Source organism: Cyanistes caeruleus, chromosome Z, assembly GCF_971803275.1.
Source record: "Cyanistes caeruleus chromosome Z, bCyaCae1.hap1.1, whole genome shotgun sequence".
NCBI classification, from domain to species: Eukaryota; Metazoa; Chordata; class Aves; order Passeriformes; family Paridae; genus Cyanistes; species Cyanistes caeruleus.
This window is the reverse complement of record NC_141732.1, coordinates 66,140,481-66,153,430: the sequence shown is the minus strand read 5'-3', so window position 1 is coordinate 66,153,430 and position 12,950 is coordinate 66,140,481. Positions and strand designations below refer to the sequence as shown.

The following is a 12,950-nucleotide window of genomic DNA, read 5'->3' as shown; positions in this document are numbered from 1 at the left end:
AAGAAAATACCAAAGTATTCCTACAAATCAAGGAAGAGAGAGAACATACCTACACCACTGGTGTACTACACCTTTTCAAATCGGATGGAAATTTATTACACTTCAAGAGCCTGGGGAATTGAAATCTGAATAGCTGTATATAGGTTTAGGAAATGAATAAATATTTATTTGCTAAACTGATAACTATGAAATTCCTTCAAGCTCCTAAAATGGAAACATTATATGTAACCTTTCGAAATTTATTGAATCAGCAGTTTCACTAGAAACACTGTGATCTCCTTGAACTCACTATAGTAGAAACTGGCACCTGTGGCTGCTTTTGGCATGTGTAAAACTTCAATGCTTTATCCACTTTATTTCAGCTGAAAATATTTACAGATTCTTGGAAATACACCCCACAAGCATTAAGCATTCATTTTCATCCTTCTTGTGCAGCTCCACTTCTCTAAGAGAGAAGTTTGTCTGACAAGGGTATCCACTGAGAGGCATATTTTGTAGACAATTTTCCCTTCTTTCAGTAATCTCTTGCTGTCACAGAATCAGTTTTACAGTAAAAGTACGTGTTTCTGTATGTTCATTCTTTTCACCACTGCCCTTAGAAAACTTGCCACAAAAGCCCTGAGAAGGTGATCCATCCAGCTGGTCCACACTCTTCTGTATCTCTTTACATTCCTCATTCATTTATGGGCAGAGGACCTCTGGAAGCTTCAAAATCAAGATGTGTTTATGAAGCAATGGTAGACAGCAGATCATAAGATATAGGGGTTGGAATGAAACATGATTTCCTCCTCATGTCAGCTTGGGAAATTAAAACTAGAATTAGGATCATTTGCCTATTTGCCTATTTGCCTATTTGCCTATTTGCCATCTTCTAGGATAGTAGTGGGGTGGGGGGCAAAGAGATTTCAGTGAGTGTGGAAATGTCATAGTTAAAACTAACTTTTATTTTATTCATTCTTCACTAATATTTCTATTCCATTAATTCAACCATTCCTGTTGCATTTATAAAATTATTCTTGTTTACAGCATTTTGAATCTCAGTTATGTGAGTATCACCAGCCTGCATTCATAAAAATTATTTAAGATAGCGGAACAATGTTCGGATCTTCTGGAAAGTGAACAAAAAAGCCCAGTGCCACTGTTGGGTAGGGTAGTGGCAAAGCCATTCAGCAGGTGGAGAGCTTCCCTGTTTCAAAGCCAGGTTTTCAGTGAGCTGTAGGAGGTCGGTGAGTGCCTGTAGGTCTCTAGGTGAGGTGACGCTGGAGCAGCGCTAAAGGTACCTGGAAAGTCTGTGATACAGCCCTGTTCTGCCATTCACCTGCTCTGTGTGTGCCATGTGGGGACAGACCTGATCTAGAGAAAGAACCTGGGTTTTCCTTGACCAGAGAGAACCACTGGGTTGCTGAGTTTTGGTAGAAGGGGCTCCCTTCACCAAACTTCACAAGAGCTCCAGCAATTTCCAGTGCAAACTCAGGCCTGCCACAGGTGAGAGGTCGCTTTGGTAGGAAACAGTTACATTTCAGTATTTCAAAACTGCTTTATTGAATGATCTATGCACAACTGCTGCTCTGCACTTAGTACTAAGTTTAACAGAAAAGCATGGAAGTCACTGTGAGAACAAAAACAGAAATGCAGTTTTAAAGTTAAAAACATCCTAGTGACTGGAAGCTAATCTGTGAAAATTCGAGAGATAGTACTTTTATAGCATTGTCCACTTAAGTAGTGTAGGTGAAAAGGAAAACAGTTTTTTGTTTAGATGTGTGAATAAGTATTTTCTAGCCCTGTTCTTTAGAAGTCTTCAAGTGTGTTGTGGGAAGGCAATCATTACGTTAGAAAAAAAAGAGGCAGAGAAGTCGCAGTTTAAATGTAAGTTTTCAGATGGCAATGTTAAATCCTAATCTTGCAATACCACACGTAACAGATAAAACAGGTAACTATTGCCTTGTGCACATTACAGGGCAGTCTTTATATTTGACAAACAAATGCTTGAGTGTATGAAGCAATCCCCAGGTATAACTTGCCATCCTCTAGGCTGTGTTGTATTTGTCTTCTGTGGTTTATCTGAAGGCTGTTCTTAGGTTACTGGCTGTTATCCAGAAATACTCTAGAAAATTAACAAGGGTTTTCTTGTGTCATAAATGGGAGCAGCATGTGATTATTAATTTTTTCTTTGTTCATCTGTGCAATACATGAGACAGAAATATACAGCAGCAATGGAGAGATTTTTTTGGGAATTAATGGAAAAGATTTAGCCTGTTTAAGCAAGATCCTCTGAAAAAACCTTTTAAGTGCAGCAGACGGTCACCCACTGGGAATATTGATCCAATCTATGTAAATATGTATTTTATAACTATTCTGATTTTACAGATAAGATAATCCTTGATAAAATCTTCCATGTTGTAAGTACTCCTGGACTGAGGAGTATCTTAAAGAGCTCTAATGTAATGTAATTATTTCCTTTCAGGGAATATGGAGCCATTGATGATGTAGATATTGATCTACATATTGATGTTAGCTTTCTTGATGTAAGTAATCTAATCACAGAATTACATAATGAACATTAATACCCATTTAATTTTGCTGTACATCATGCTCTCTAGACAACCACTGATACTTTCCTTTTTTGGAGAGTTGGTCTTCACAAGTGAGTGTCACATTATTAATTGATACACGATGGAAAGGTTTTCTTTCCTTTTTTGACCACATTGTTAAAATGCTATATTAGGCTTTTATTTGCTGCATATATATTTCCTTCCAAACATTTTTCATGAGTGGTAAATGTTTTAATATACATAAATTAAGCATGGGGTTCTTTTTATGTTAAGTTAGACATGAGTCAGGTGAAATTACTTCTTACAGTCCTGAAGGGAAGAGGACTTTGCCAGGAGTGCTCCTGTACTCTGATTAGAGAGAGGCTTGACTGGCAAAAGGACAGTGGTGCTGCTTGTTGACTGGCAGCCTGCCTTCTCTTGCTGTTGTGCTGTCATTCATCTTCACACTTCCTCACCTCATCTGTGCAGCAACTTCCTGGCCTGCATATAATAAAATAATAAAGAACAAAAATGAGAACCTTTAAGTGCATCATTAGCTTCTGCACAGATAGGTCTTATTTTCAGGTCCACACAGCACATAAGATATTTATTGAGCCTCACTAAAATTTTAAGGAAGTCTGATCATAGCTTGGATTATTTAGATCAATTTTAAGGAGCAAAAGTTTCCTTAGCCCTTAATTATGAGGCTAATTTCTATTCTGTCTTTTTTGCTCCTTTGCTTCTCAGCTTTGAAACAGCACCTGTTGGTGGATGGGGATGTGTCTGCCTGCAGTGTACATGCAGTGTTGTTTATAAACCTCTGCTTGATTTAAATAAGCTCACTCAAGAACTGGAAGCAGTCTGACGTTGCTCTTTGGGGGTTGTTGATGTGCCATAATTTGTCCTGATTCTAAAGTGTAATGTTGGAGTAGATACTAAACAGCTGAGTAAATGGATGGATGGTGTTTTTAGCAACCCAAAGGCAGAATGACAAAAAGCACTTCCTCACGATGGCTAATGATGTCTGTTGTTTGTTTTTTTGTCTTAAACTAGGAGGAGATTGCTGTGGCTTGGGATGTAATTCGCACAGAGCCTATAATAGTGCGCCTGCACTGTTCTCTTACACAGTACCTAAATGGTCCAGGTTGGTCAATTGTGTGTTCTTCTTGTGCCTTGTGTAGTGTGCAGTCTGAGCCATGGGATAGACACTTACTCACTACCAAATCTTTGGCCCTGCACATGCTCAGTTCTACTGCTGAGACGAGTCCTATTGATTTGAAATCAGGCTTACGTATATTTGCATGGCTAGGCCCTTCCTAGAGACACAGGCATCTAATTTAAACTTTCATGGGTTCATTTTGGGAACTTGTTTTCCTGATATCCTTTGAGATGCAACTGCTTCCCCTAGGAACCAGGGTTAAGGAGTAACAACCTGGAGTTTCTAATATGTGATTTTGTCATTTTTGAAATCAAACCTCATCTGCACAGATGAGATATGACTGATTATGAAGACATACACAGACCTGTGCAGCATATTAACATGCCCTCCTTCATGCAGCTTTAAAGAGTCAGGCCATGATAATTGCCCTTTCAGCTTCTGGTTTCTATATAAGTATGTGTATGAATAAGTATTATTCTGGAAATCTTTAGATCTGAAAGAATTTTTAAGTGATTAAAGTTTCCTCATGAGAGAAAAATGTTCAAGCTCATGAAGAATCAACTTATTTTGAAGATTTGGAAACATTCATATGCAAGAGTCAACTTCAGATATATTGTTACAGTGTACGTCAGATTCAGTTTGGATAATAACTTGCCCAGCCTTGGAGACTTGCAGTACAGGCTGTCAGTTCAGGCTTTTATCTGTGGGAGAATTCTGCCTCTGGAAAATAATAGATATTTCCAGTCCTGTTTATCAAAATCTGTCCCAATGAGCTATTTCTATAGGATGTTGCCTGACTATTCTAACTATGAGCTATATTCTGTTCATTCAAATAAGCATTTCATTATACCAATATTTTTTCCCCTTGACTTTGGTCTTTTTGTCTGTGGTTTATTACTTCAATCATTTTTGTCTTAAAGTCTTAAAATACGCATTTACAATAGCAGGAAGCAGAGTTAGTATTCAGAACATTTCTATCAAAATGTAATTTAAAAAATGAAGAAGTGCAGCAAATAAGAGAAGGTGAAGTGTGTAGAGCAGCATGCAGTGAGAAATGAGAAGTAACAAGAATATAAATTCTGCATTGCTGACAAGGTTAAGGTGGGAAACATAGTTCCCAGTGCTGCAGCTGACTGCTTGTGGGAGTGCCCGAGTTCTGAGAAAAGCAGGAGTAGGGCCACAGGCAAGAGCTTTGCTGACGCTGGTTTTCCTGAGCTCAGCTGCTGTTGCAGCCATGTCCCTTTACTTACTAGAAAAGCACAGTGAGATCCACCATCTTTTGTGTTAATTCTGTGATTTCCTCTTCTGTTTTCTTGACAATACCGGGCCAGAATTTTATGCTGTAGCTTTTTCTCCTATACTACATTCTAGTGGTTGAGAAACAGGAACACGGTCCATTCCAAAGCACAGTGGGGGATATGAGTACCATCCTGTAGCTGTTTAATATACTGATTTTAGATAGTTCTTGTAGTTAATAGCTTGTCTCAGTAGTGTCTGTGTGGGCAGTTTGTCCCTCGTGCCTTAGAAGCCTGTCTTAGAGAGGATGAATCAGCCAGTGGAGGTATTGGCATGTCTCCTCTAAATGTAGAATGTAGAAAAAAATTTGATCTAGATGTCCGATTTTAAAATTTCTGTTTGTAGGTACAATGATATTTAAAGTATTCCACATCCCACCAGCCCCCTGCAGTGTGTCTGAAATTTGACAATCCAAAGATATTGCTATTCTTAATGAAATCATCCATCCCTTTTGAAAAAAAGCATTAGTTTGTATTTAAAAGATGAGTTTATGTTTGATGTTATTTGAATAATAACATTAGGGAAGAGGTAACTACTGACCTTTGAACTAAGTTAAATTGCATGGCCAGGGTAGATATATTGTATTTTATTATCAAATTTAATATATATTAAAGTAAAACTGAAGTGCTAACTTCGATATTCTGAATAAAATCTGGCTTTCTGAGTGGTCAGAATAACATCGAAATACTGATTTACCATTTCTAATAAAATGTGAACAAACCCCAGATTTTTTGTTTTCATTTATTTTTGATTTTACTTTAGTCATTGTCACCTTATGCAATGCAAAGTATGCAGTCTGTTCATGCTTGTGATATGCTTTGGCTGTTGTCCTGCCTTGAGGACCTGCAGCTCTCTCAACAAGTACTGGGTTCCATCTGCCACTTCTATCTAGCAAATGACACTGAATGATTTTAGTAATGCCACTAGCTAATTTCCATCCTTTACCCTGTACATTTGCAATTTCCGACATGAATATGGACATAGCAGTGTTAGGACAGGTCTTGAGGAAATTTCAGGGTAGCCCTTGGCAACTGGAATTCACGCATCTGGCACTTAGATGATGATTTTGGATCTTGTATTAAATCACCCTCAGAAACAAAATCCAGGTACTAATGAATTCAGTTTCAGTCTCGGCTTTCTTCACAGCCACAGGAACTCTACTGTGTACAGACTACTTACTTGGGAAAATAGTTTAAAATGCTGGGTGAGGTGAACTGACACTCCAGATGCATTTCATCTGATGCTGCTTGCTACTTGCATAGTACGTGTGTAAAAAGAAGATACATTTTTGTAAATAAAATGGATGGGAAGAGATGCATTTATGAGAATTCCATTTGTAAAACTGTAAATTCTATTGGCTGATGTTCCAGAAAGGACCATCCCTTTCTTAATATGGTTAGATGGCATGTCAACTCTCGCCATTGCTTCAATTCCATTGTCTGTAGTCAAGCTCCTCATAGAAGAGGGTCCTTAAATAAGACTTACGTGGTCACAAGTTTGTCATTAGTGATGTAAGATGAAATATCAACAAAATTTCCTTTTTCTCTAGTGCCAACTGTGGATGTATTTCAGATCTCTACTAAGGAAAGATTTGGGCTGGGACATCAGCTGAAAAAGTAAGTCTGGAAAAGTACAAACCCCTATTTTTAGGCAAATATTACACTCTTTAGTTTCCAGACCATTTTAAGTAAAATAAAATTCATGTTGTCAGGTTGGATGTTGGATCAAAATATCCTGAAGTTGTTTTTCTTTAAATAAAAGTCAGTATTTGCCATTATAAGTTTGGGTTTAACAGCTATTGATGAGAACCTGATTTGTGTTACTTGCCAGGGTCTCCTTTTCTTTTCACTGTGGTGCCTTTAAGGAGGCCACAAACGTTATAAAGACCATATCTAGGAATGTTCAATTTCATGTTTCTGCTTAGATGGTGAAACCTCTGAAATGGGAGTCTTTCTGAGCTCAAAAAAATCTCATGCATACCCTGAGGGGGTTGTGCTTTCATAGTTGCCTCTAGGATATACCACAGTAATTAGGCCATCCACTTTTTGAGGACAAGATGGAAGAATAGTCAAAAAAATTAGCAGCATGTGGTCATAGTACGACTCATATTAATACAATTTTGTTGAGTCATCTCTTTGCATATGCTTTTGTACATGTAATAAATTTTTAAGTATATAGGCTTTAGTATCTCACTGTTACAACATTAAGAAACCCCTGCCGAAAAAAATCCTGTTTCATGTTTGAAGAAATTCAGTGCAACATTTTTGTACAAATGAAGCAAGTTATTAAAATCTCTATGGTACATGACTTTGAAGAACAAAAAAAAAAAAAAAAATGCTCCCTCAGAATGAATAGTCTGTTAAAATGTTTTACTATTTGTATATACCTGTCAGTGATTTTTGCATCAGGTAATTACTGAAAGTTCCCATATGAGATTTTCAAGAACATAGCTGCACAGCTCACAAATGAGCAGGAGTAAAAATAGCTGTGAGCCCAGTGGTCCCTCATGGCTGAAGCAATGGGATATTTCCTTTTTGTGCCAAATTCAGCTTTGACTTCTATCACTATTAAGTCCCCCACTGCCAGGTTAGAGTCAGAGAACAAGGTTCTGCTTATCCATGCAGATGCTGTAGCCTGTGGTCATGTGAGAGGCAGACCCCTGTAGCTGGATTTGATGCCCTTGACTCAGTTTGTCTGTAGATCTCCATGGGAGGTGTAGACTGTGTAAGTTTTGCAGTTGCAATGGGTTTTTACACAAACTGTATTCTCATTAGGAGTCCCATGTTAAATTATTTCTATGTGGGGGAAAAAAAAAAAAAGGGGGTTTGAGGAGCTGGGGCACCCAGTCATTAATTCATATGCATGACAGAAAGCCGCAGAGTGAGAACATTGAAAATGAGTATGTCCTGGCTGGGATAAGAAAATCTTTCTTTTCTCTCTTAATTTGCAGGATTATGCAGACATTTGTTACACAACAGTGGAAGAACAGTAAAGAAAAATCTAACTGTACGCACAATAAAAAGGTGTCTGACAAAAAGGTGAAATCCCCTCTGCACATCTTTTCTACATTGCGCAGGTAATAGCAAGGAAAATGAGCTGTTATCACCCTAAACTGTTCAAAATCCACAGCAGACTTGACAAGGTGAAATCTTGACTTTTCTCCACAGAGAAAATTTATATCTATTTATATCTTACCTCATGGGTTTCCAGTCCTTGCATTACATGATATCAGGAGTGAGCTAGGTACTGCTGCAGCTTCTAGGATTATTAGAAGCAAGAGCATTTCAGTGCCCTGCTTTCTGAAACAACCTCGATCCATCTAGAACTGGAAATAATTAATTTATTTTAACTTGTGTTTGTATTTTTATTTTATCTTTGCTTGAATATTTTTATTCATCAAGAATAAAAATACAAGTAATACTTATGTGTAGCATATGTTATGTATATTTAAAAAACTGATGTTTGTCCAGCTCGTCTTTATACAGCAGTTTGTATATTTAGTTTTCTAAAAGTGGAATGGTCTTTAATGAAAGACTGAGTTTAAAGATGCTGAGCACCCTCCCCTCTCCAGTATTTGACTACATTAATTTTTTCCACTTCTGAAATGCAGGCACAGAATTTCAAAGAGAAAAGACATTAGAAAGCGTAAGAAAGAGTTTATGAATAGTTTGAATGAATTTGAATGTAATACGGTTTCTGCCAGTTGCTCATACTCGTAAGTATATGTAGAATCAGGCTCTGATTTTGCTTCTTTTAGGGTTGTAACTATTTACTCAACTGTGTTTTCCTGATTATGGAGAGTTGACAGATCACCCCTTCAATTCAGTTACTGAATTTGAATCGAATGCTTCTTTGAATATTCCTTATTTTTCACAAATTTTGCCATTCTAAATTCAGGGTATGAAAAGGAGATAGAATACAGCAATCACTCAGATTGAAAAAGGAGGGAATGTCAAAGATTACAGAAGATTGTCTATTCAAAGGCAGAGGAGGAAAGACAGTGTTTTAAGTAGAAGTCTTACCCATTCCCTACCACTCAACATGCCACTGCCAAGTACAGGCTGTAGCTTGGGGTTTGTTTTTATTCAGAAAGGGCATACAAAACCAGCCCATTCTTTTTCCTCTTGGTTTGGGGGTTTAAGTCCAGAGATGGCTCAGCCCAAATGCAGGGAATCTCCCCCAGGGCACCATTCCTGCCTCCCATCTGTAGGAGGGTGATGGTGAGCCAGCTGCTTACAGTGAATCAGCAGCCTCCACGTGCATCCTCCACTGTCAACACTTGCTAACAGGGTGGGGAAACCTGCCAGCCTCTCCCCGTGGGCTTTTACTTTTCTATTTGATGAAAAAAAAAAACAACCCAAAAAACAAAAAAAAACAAAAAAAAGAAAAGGAAAACAAAAAATGAAACAAAACAAGACCAAAACCAAACAAACTAAAAGCCAACAAACAAACAAACAAAAACCCCAAACAAACAAACTTCAAAGATTGGTGTTGCATAGGAAAATGATTCAGCATACCTCTTGCATGTTCTTTGCAGGGACAGGCAAATGTGAACCTTACAGAAATGTGACCGTTTGTGTGAACATTGTTTCGTTAAAATATTTTGTTCTTTACTTTCGGCATTCGTAATTTAGGTCTCTCACATTCTCATTTCTGGTGTTACAGAGCTAGGATTTGTCTATAACACGAAAGAAGGGTGTAAATTTGTCTTTCTCAAAGTGCCCAGTTTATTATGATGTTCTTAAAATAATGTCCTTTTCATCTGAATTAAATTTGATTTAATGTCTCCAAGTTTCACTGCTCATTCAATCTTCCATTGGATCTGAACATAGAATTTGTTATGCTGTGTCCAGAATACAATAACTTTCATGGGATTGTGTCATGATCATTACATAAAAAAGACAGATTTTGTTACGGAAAATGTGTTATAAGTGGTAGATTTCATTTCAAAGATAATTTCCTGAATAATTGGCTTGTTTTGAGACATAGAGACCTTAACAAAAAGCTGTAAGGTCACAGCTCTAACTTCTGCTTAAGTACTTAAGTACTTAATTGTCTTTTTGATTAATGATCTGTAAATAGGAGTATGTGGTTTGTTTTGGTATTGGAAGATGTTTATATGCAATTGTTCAAGTTTTAAAGGTTTGGGTTGCATTTATCACTAGGGAAAAGCATAAAGACAGATGACAATTGAAAGTGTTTACACCTGTGTGATCTTGCTTGATTTGCCCAAGATTTTGATTATTCTCCAACTTTGCCATCTTCTTTATTCTAAGGTCGCCAAGTTATCCTCCACCTGGCTGTGGTAAAAATAAATCAAAACTGAAGTCAGAACAGGATGGCATCTCCAAGACTCACAAATTACTGAGAAGGACTTGCTCTAGCACAGTGAAGGCGGAGGATGTGTGTGCCACAAAATCTCACAGAACCTTTGGCCGCTCGTTATCGAGTGACCCTAGGGCTGAACAGACAATGGCTCTTAGATCGCACAAACTGCTGAGTCGCGCTTGCTCTGCAGCTGTCAAGCAGGAGGAGTGCATCACTTTAAAGCCCCATAAGGTGTTAAATAGGTCGTGCTCTGGGGATCCTCGATGTGAGCACAACAGCACCTTGAAGCCCCACAAACTTTTAAGCAGATCCTACTCCAGTAACCTTAGAATGGAAGAATTGGATGGATTGAAGAATCACAAGTTGCTCAGCAAGACTTACTCCAATGCCCCTAAATCATCCAAAATGGAGCCTTTCAAGGAGTCCACCATGGCAGAGAGCAGGAGGCTCTCTCTTACCTCAGGGCTTATTGGTATCTTAACACCATCCTCATCATCACCTTCACAAGCTGCTGTGCGTAGTATTTTTTTTGTATTCTGCTCATTTTCCTCCTATTATTTTCCAAATGTGCTATTATGCTTTTTGTGCAAAGGCATTAATGCTTAGGATATATGTAAGTGACTATATTGGATATACTGGAAGACTAGAGCAATGAAGTCAGCTTTTTAAGGAGGATTCAAACAGCTGTGCATATACATATACTTAAGTTATAAAATCAGAATCTGCTGGGGTCAGGACAGAAGTTTTATGTGCTGTGTTGAAATGCAGCTCAACGGACAGCTGCTGATCATGGGAAAAATTCACACCCACTTCTTCCCTGCATACTTCCTGCAGGAAAAAGGGAGAGTGTGCACTTCTGTGCTGCAAAATTAGGTTGGTTGCAGAGAACTTTTCTCATTTCCCTGCTTGCTTTGTGGGGGAAGCCACTGTCCATTAGATGGTTTGACTGCCACATCACCCTTCCCTTCTGGTCTTTGCATCTGCCATTATCATCATCATCTTCATCATCATCATCATCATGATCTTCACCATCATACTGGAATGAATTCAGTCATGGTTCCACTCACCTGTTGCACATTTGTGATTTGTGAAGGGTTAAACCTTCAAATATGCCACATAACATTAGAGGCCAGACAAGGAGCTTGGGTCCATGCTGGCCCTCTCGCTTTCCTCAATGACATGATCAGTTGGGAAAACAAAGGGTAGCATATACTCTTGCATTTAAGAAAGAGTTCTCAAAATCAATTCTTCTGCCTATGCCTCTTAAAAGAAGGCTTTTTTACTTTAGAAGGAAGAGTGGGTTTGTTTGCAGTCTTTCAAGACAACAGCCTGTTTGTAGTGTTTGATCTGGGGAGAAACGTTTAGAAAATAGTCCTCTCCACTCCCTTTGCCTGGTGGTACCTTGGAAGCTGATTCTTCCTTCAGATACCATACATATGTTTAAAATAGTGCATTCTAAATAATGAAGTTATATTGAGTGCACTATGTTTCATAGCAATTTAGTTTCGTAAGCTTTAAGCCATACTCTTCAGATCTAAAGGCAGGGATACGCTATCGTAACATCATTTATGTATGTATGCTGTGTTGTTGATTTATGTGATATGCACAGCAAAATTAATTTGAGCCATCAGACTTTCTACTTGTTGCAGTTTAGAGGTGCACTTTTTTTCTGATTCAGCAGAGGATGTATTAACATAGCAAGACTTTTCTCTCCTGACATTTATAGGAAAAGTCCTTCTGTTTTATATAAGATAATCAAGAGCTGTATAGGTTTCATTATTGATGTTTTCAGCTGATGGGGAACAAAGGCAAGCCCTGTTTGGCAGCCTATAAAAACTACCCGTAATTTATTGCTTCAATGCACTTACTTTGAGGGAAGATCATCACATAGATGGTCAGATGTAGTTTGACTGATGTTAGTGGAAGGGGATCAAGAGCCTATTTCACATTTTATATACTGGCACCAGATATACGGGTAGCCTGGGTGCCTAACTGCAATTTGAAATCAGTGGGATGTAGAAGTGACGAAACAAGATACTGAGTTCTCTTCAAAATACTAGAGTCTCATGTATGCATTCAAGTAGGATTGTTGCCCAGAAGAAAACTGAAAAGCAGTTAAGCAGTTAAAAAGTAGAGAAATGAAAGGAAATAACACTGTTTAAAAAAACTGCCAAAGCACTATAAATAGAGCTGATCTAACTCTACTTAAAACAAGGTTTGATTGACAGAGATGTCAATCTGGAGGGAAGTCTGAACCTTACTGACTCTACTAACAGAAGTTATTTCTAATTAATGTTGTTGTGTGCTGAAAGAAAATTAATTTCAATAGTATCTGAGTGTAAAGATCTGTCAGCAAAGTGTTTGCAGAAGTGACACCTTAGTTCATATAAATTAAGAAGGTTTTCAGCCTTACTGAGAGTTACAGTAGACTTTAAAGCCTTAATATACAGCCCAAATTTGGATAGGCAATGCACAGTGAAAATGTAATGGAAGTTACCAAACATCAGTTTATTTGAATGGAGTGAAGGCACAGATGTTTTCATTAGAGATTAAAGTTTCTCAGATGGTGAGATACAAACCTTCATCAGATTCAAGAACTAGAAAGAAATAACTAGAAACCTACCCCATACTCAGTA

At 37.9% G+C, this 12,950-nt stretch overlaps 1 protein-coding gene across 3 annotated transcripts in view; it reads left to right on the top strand.

The window, feature by feature from the left end:
* Positions 1–12,950, top strand: part of PARP8 (poly(ADP-ribose) polymerase family member 8) — a 125,571-nt gene that overhangs the window by 70,880 nt on the left and 41,741 nt on the right. For 2 of the 3 annotated variants that reach the window (XM_086869949.1, XM_086869948.1), the window contains exons 8-13: positions 2,465–2,525; positions 3,585–3,675; positions 6,536–6,602; positions 7,937–8,062; positions 8,597–8,701; positions 10,263–10,827. In XM_086869949.1, coding sequence (XP_086726075.1) covers positions 2,465–2,525; positions 3,585–3,675; positions 6,536–6,602; positions 7,937–8,062; positions 8,597–8,701; positions 10,263–10,827 — 1,015 coding nt within the window. The remainder of the gene's footprint in view (positions 1–2,464; positions 2,526–3,584; positions 3,676–6,535; positions 6,603–7,936; positions 8,063–8,596; positions 8,702–10,262; positions 10,828–12,950) is intronic. The other variant, XM_086869950.1, reaches the window with a different exon arrangement.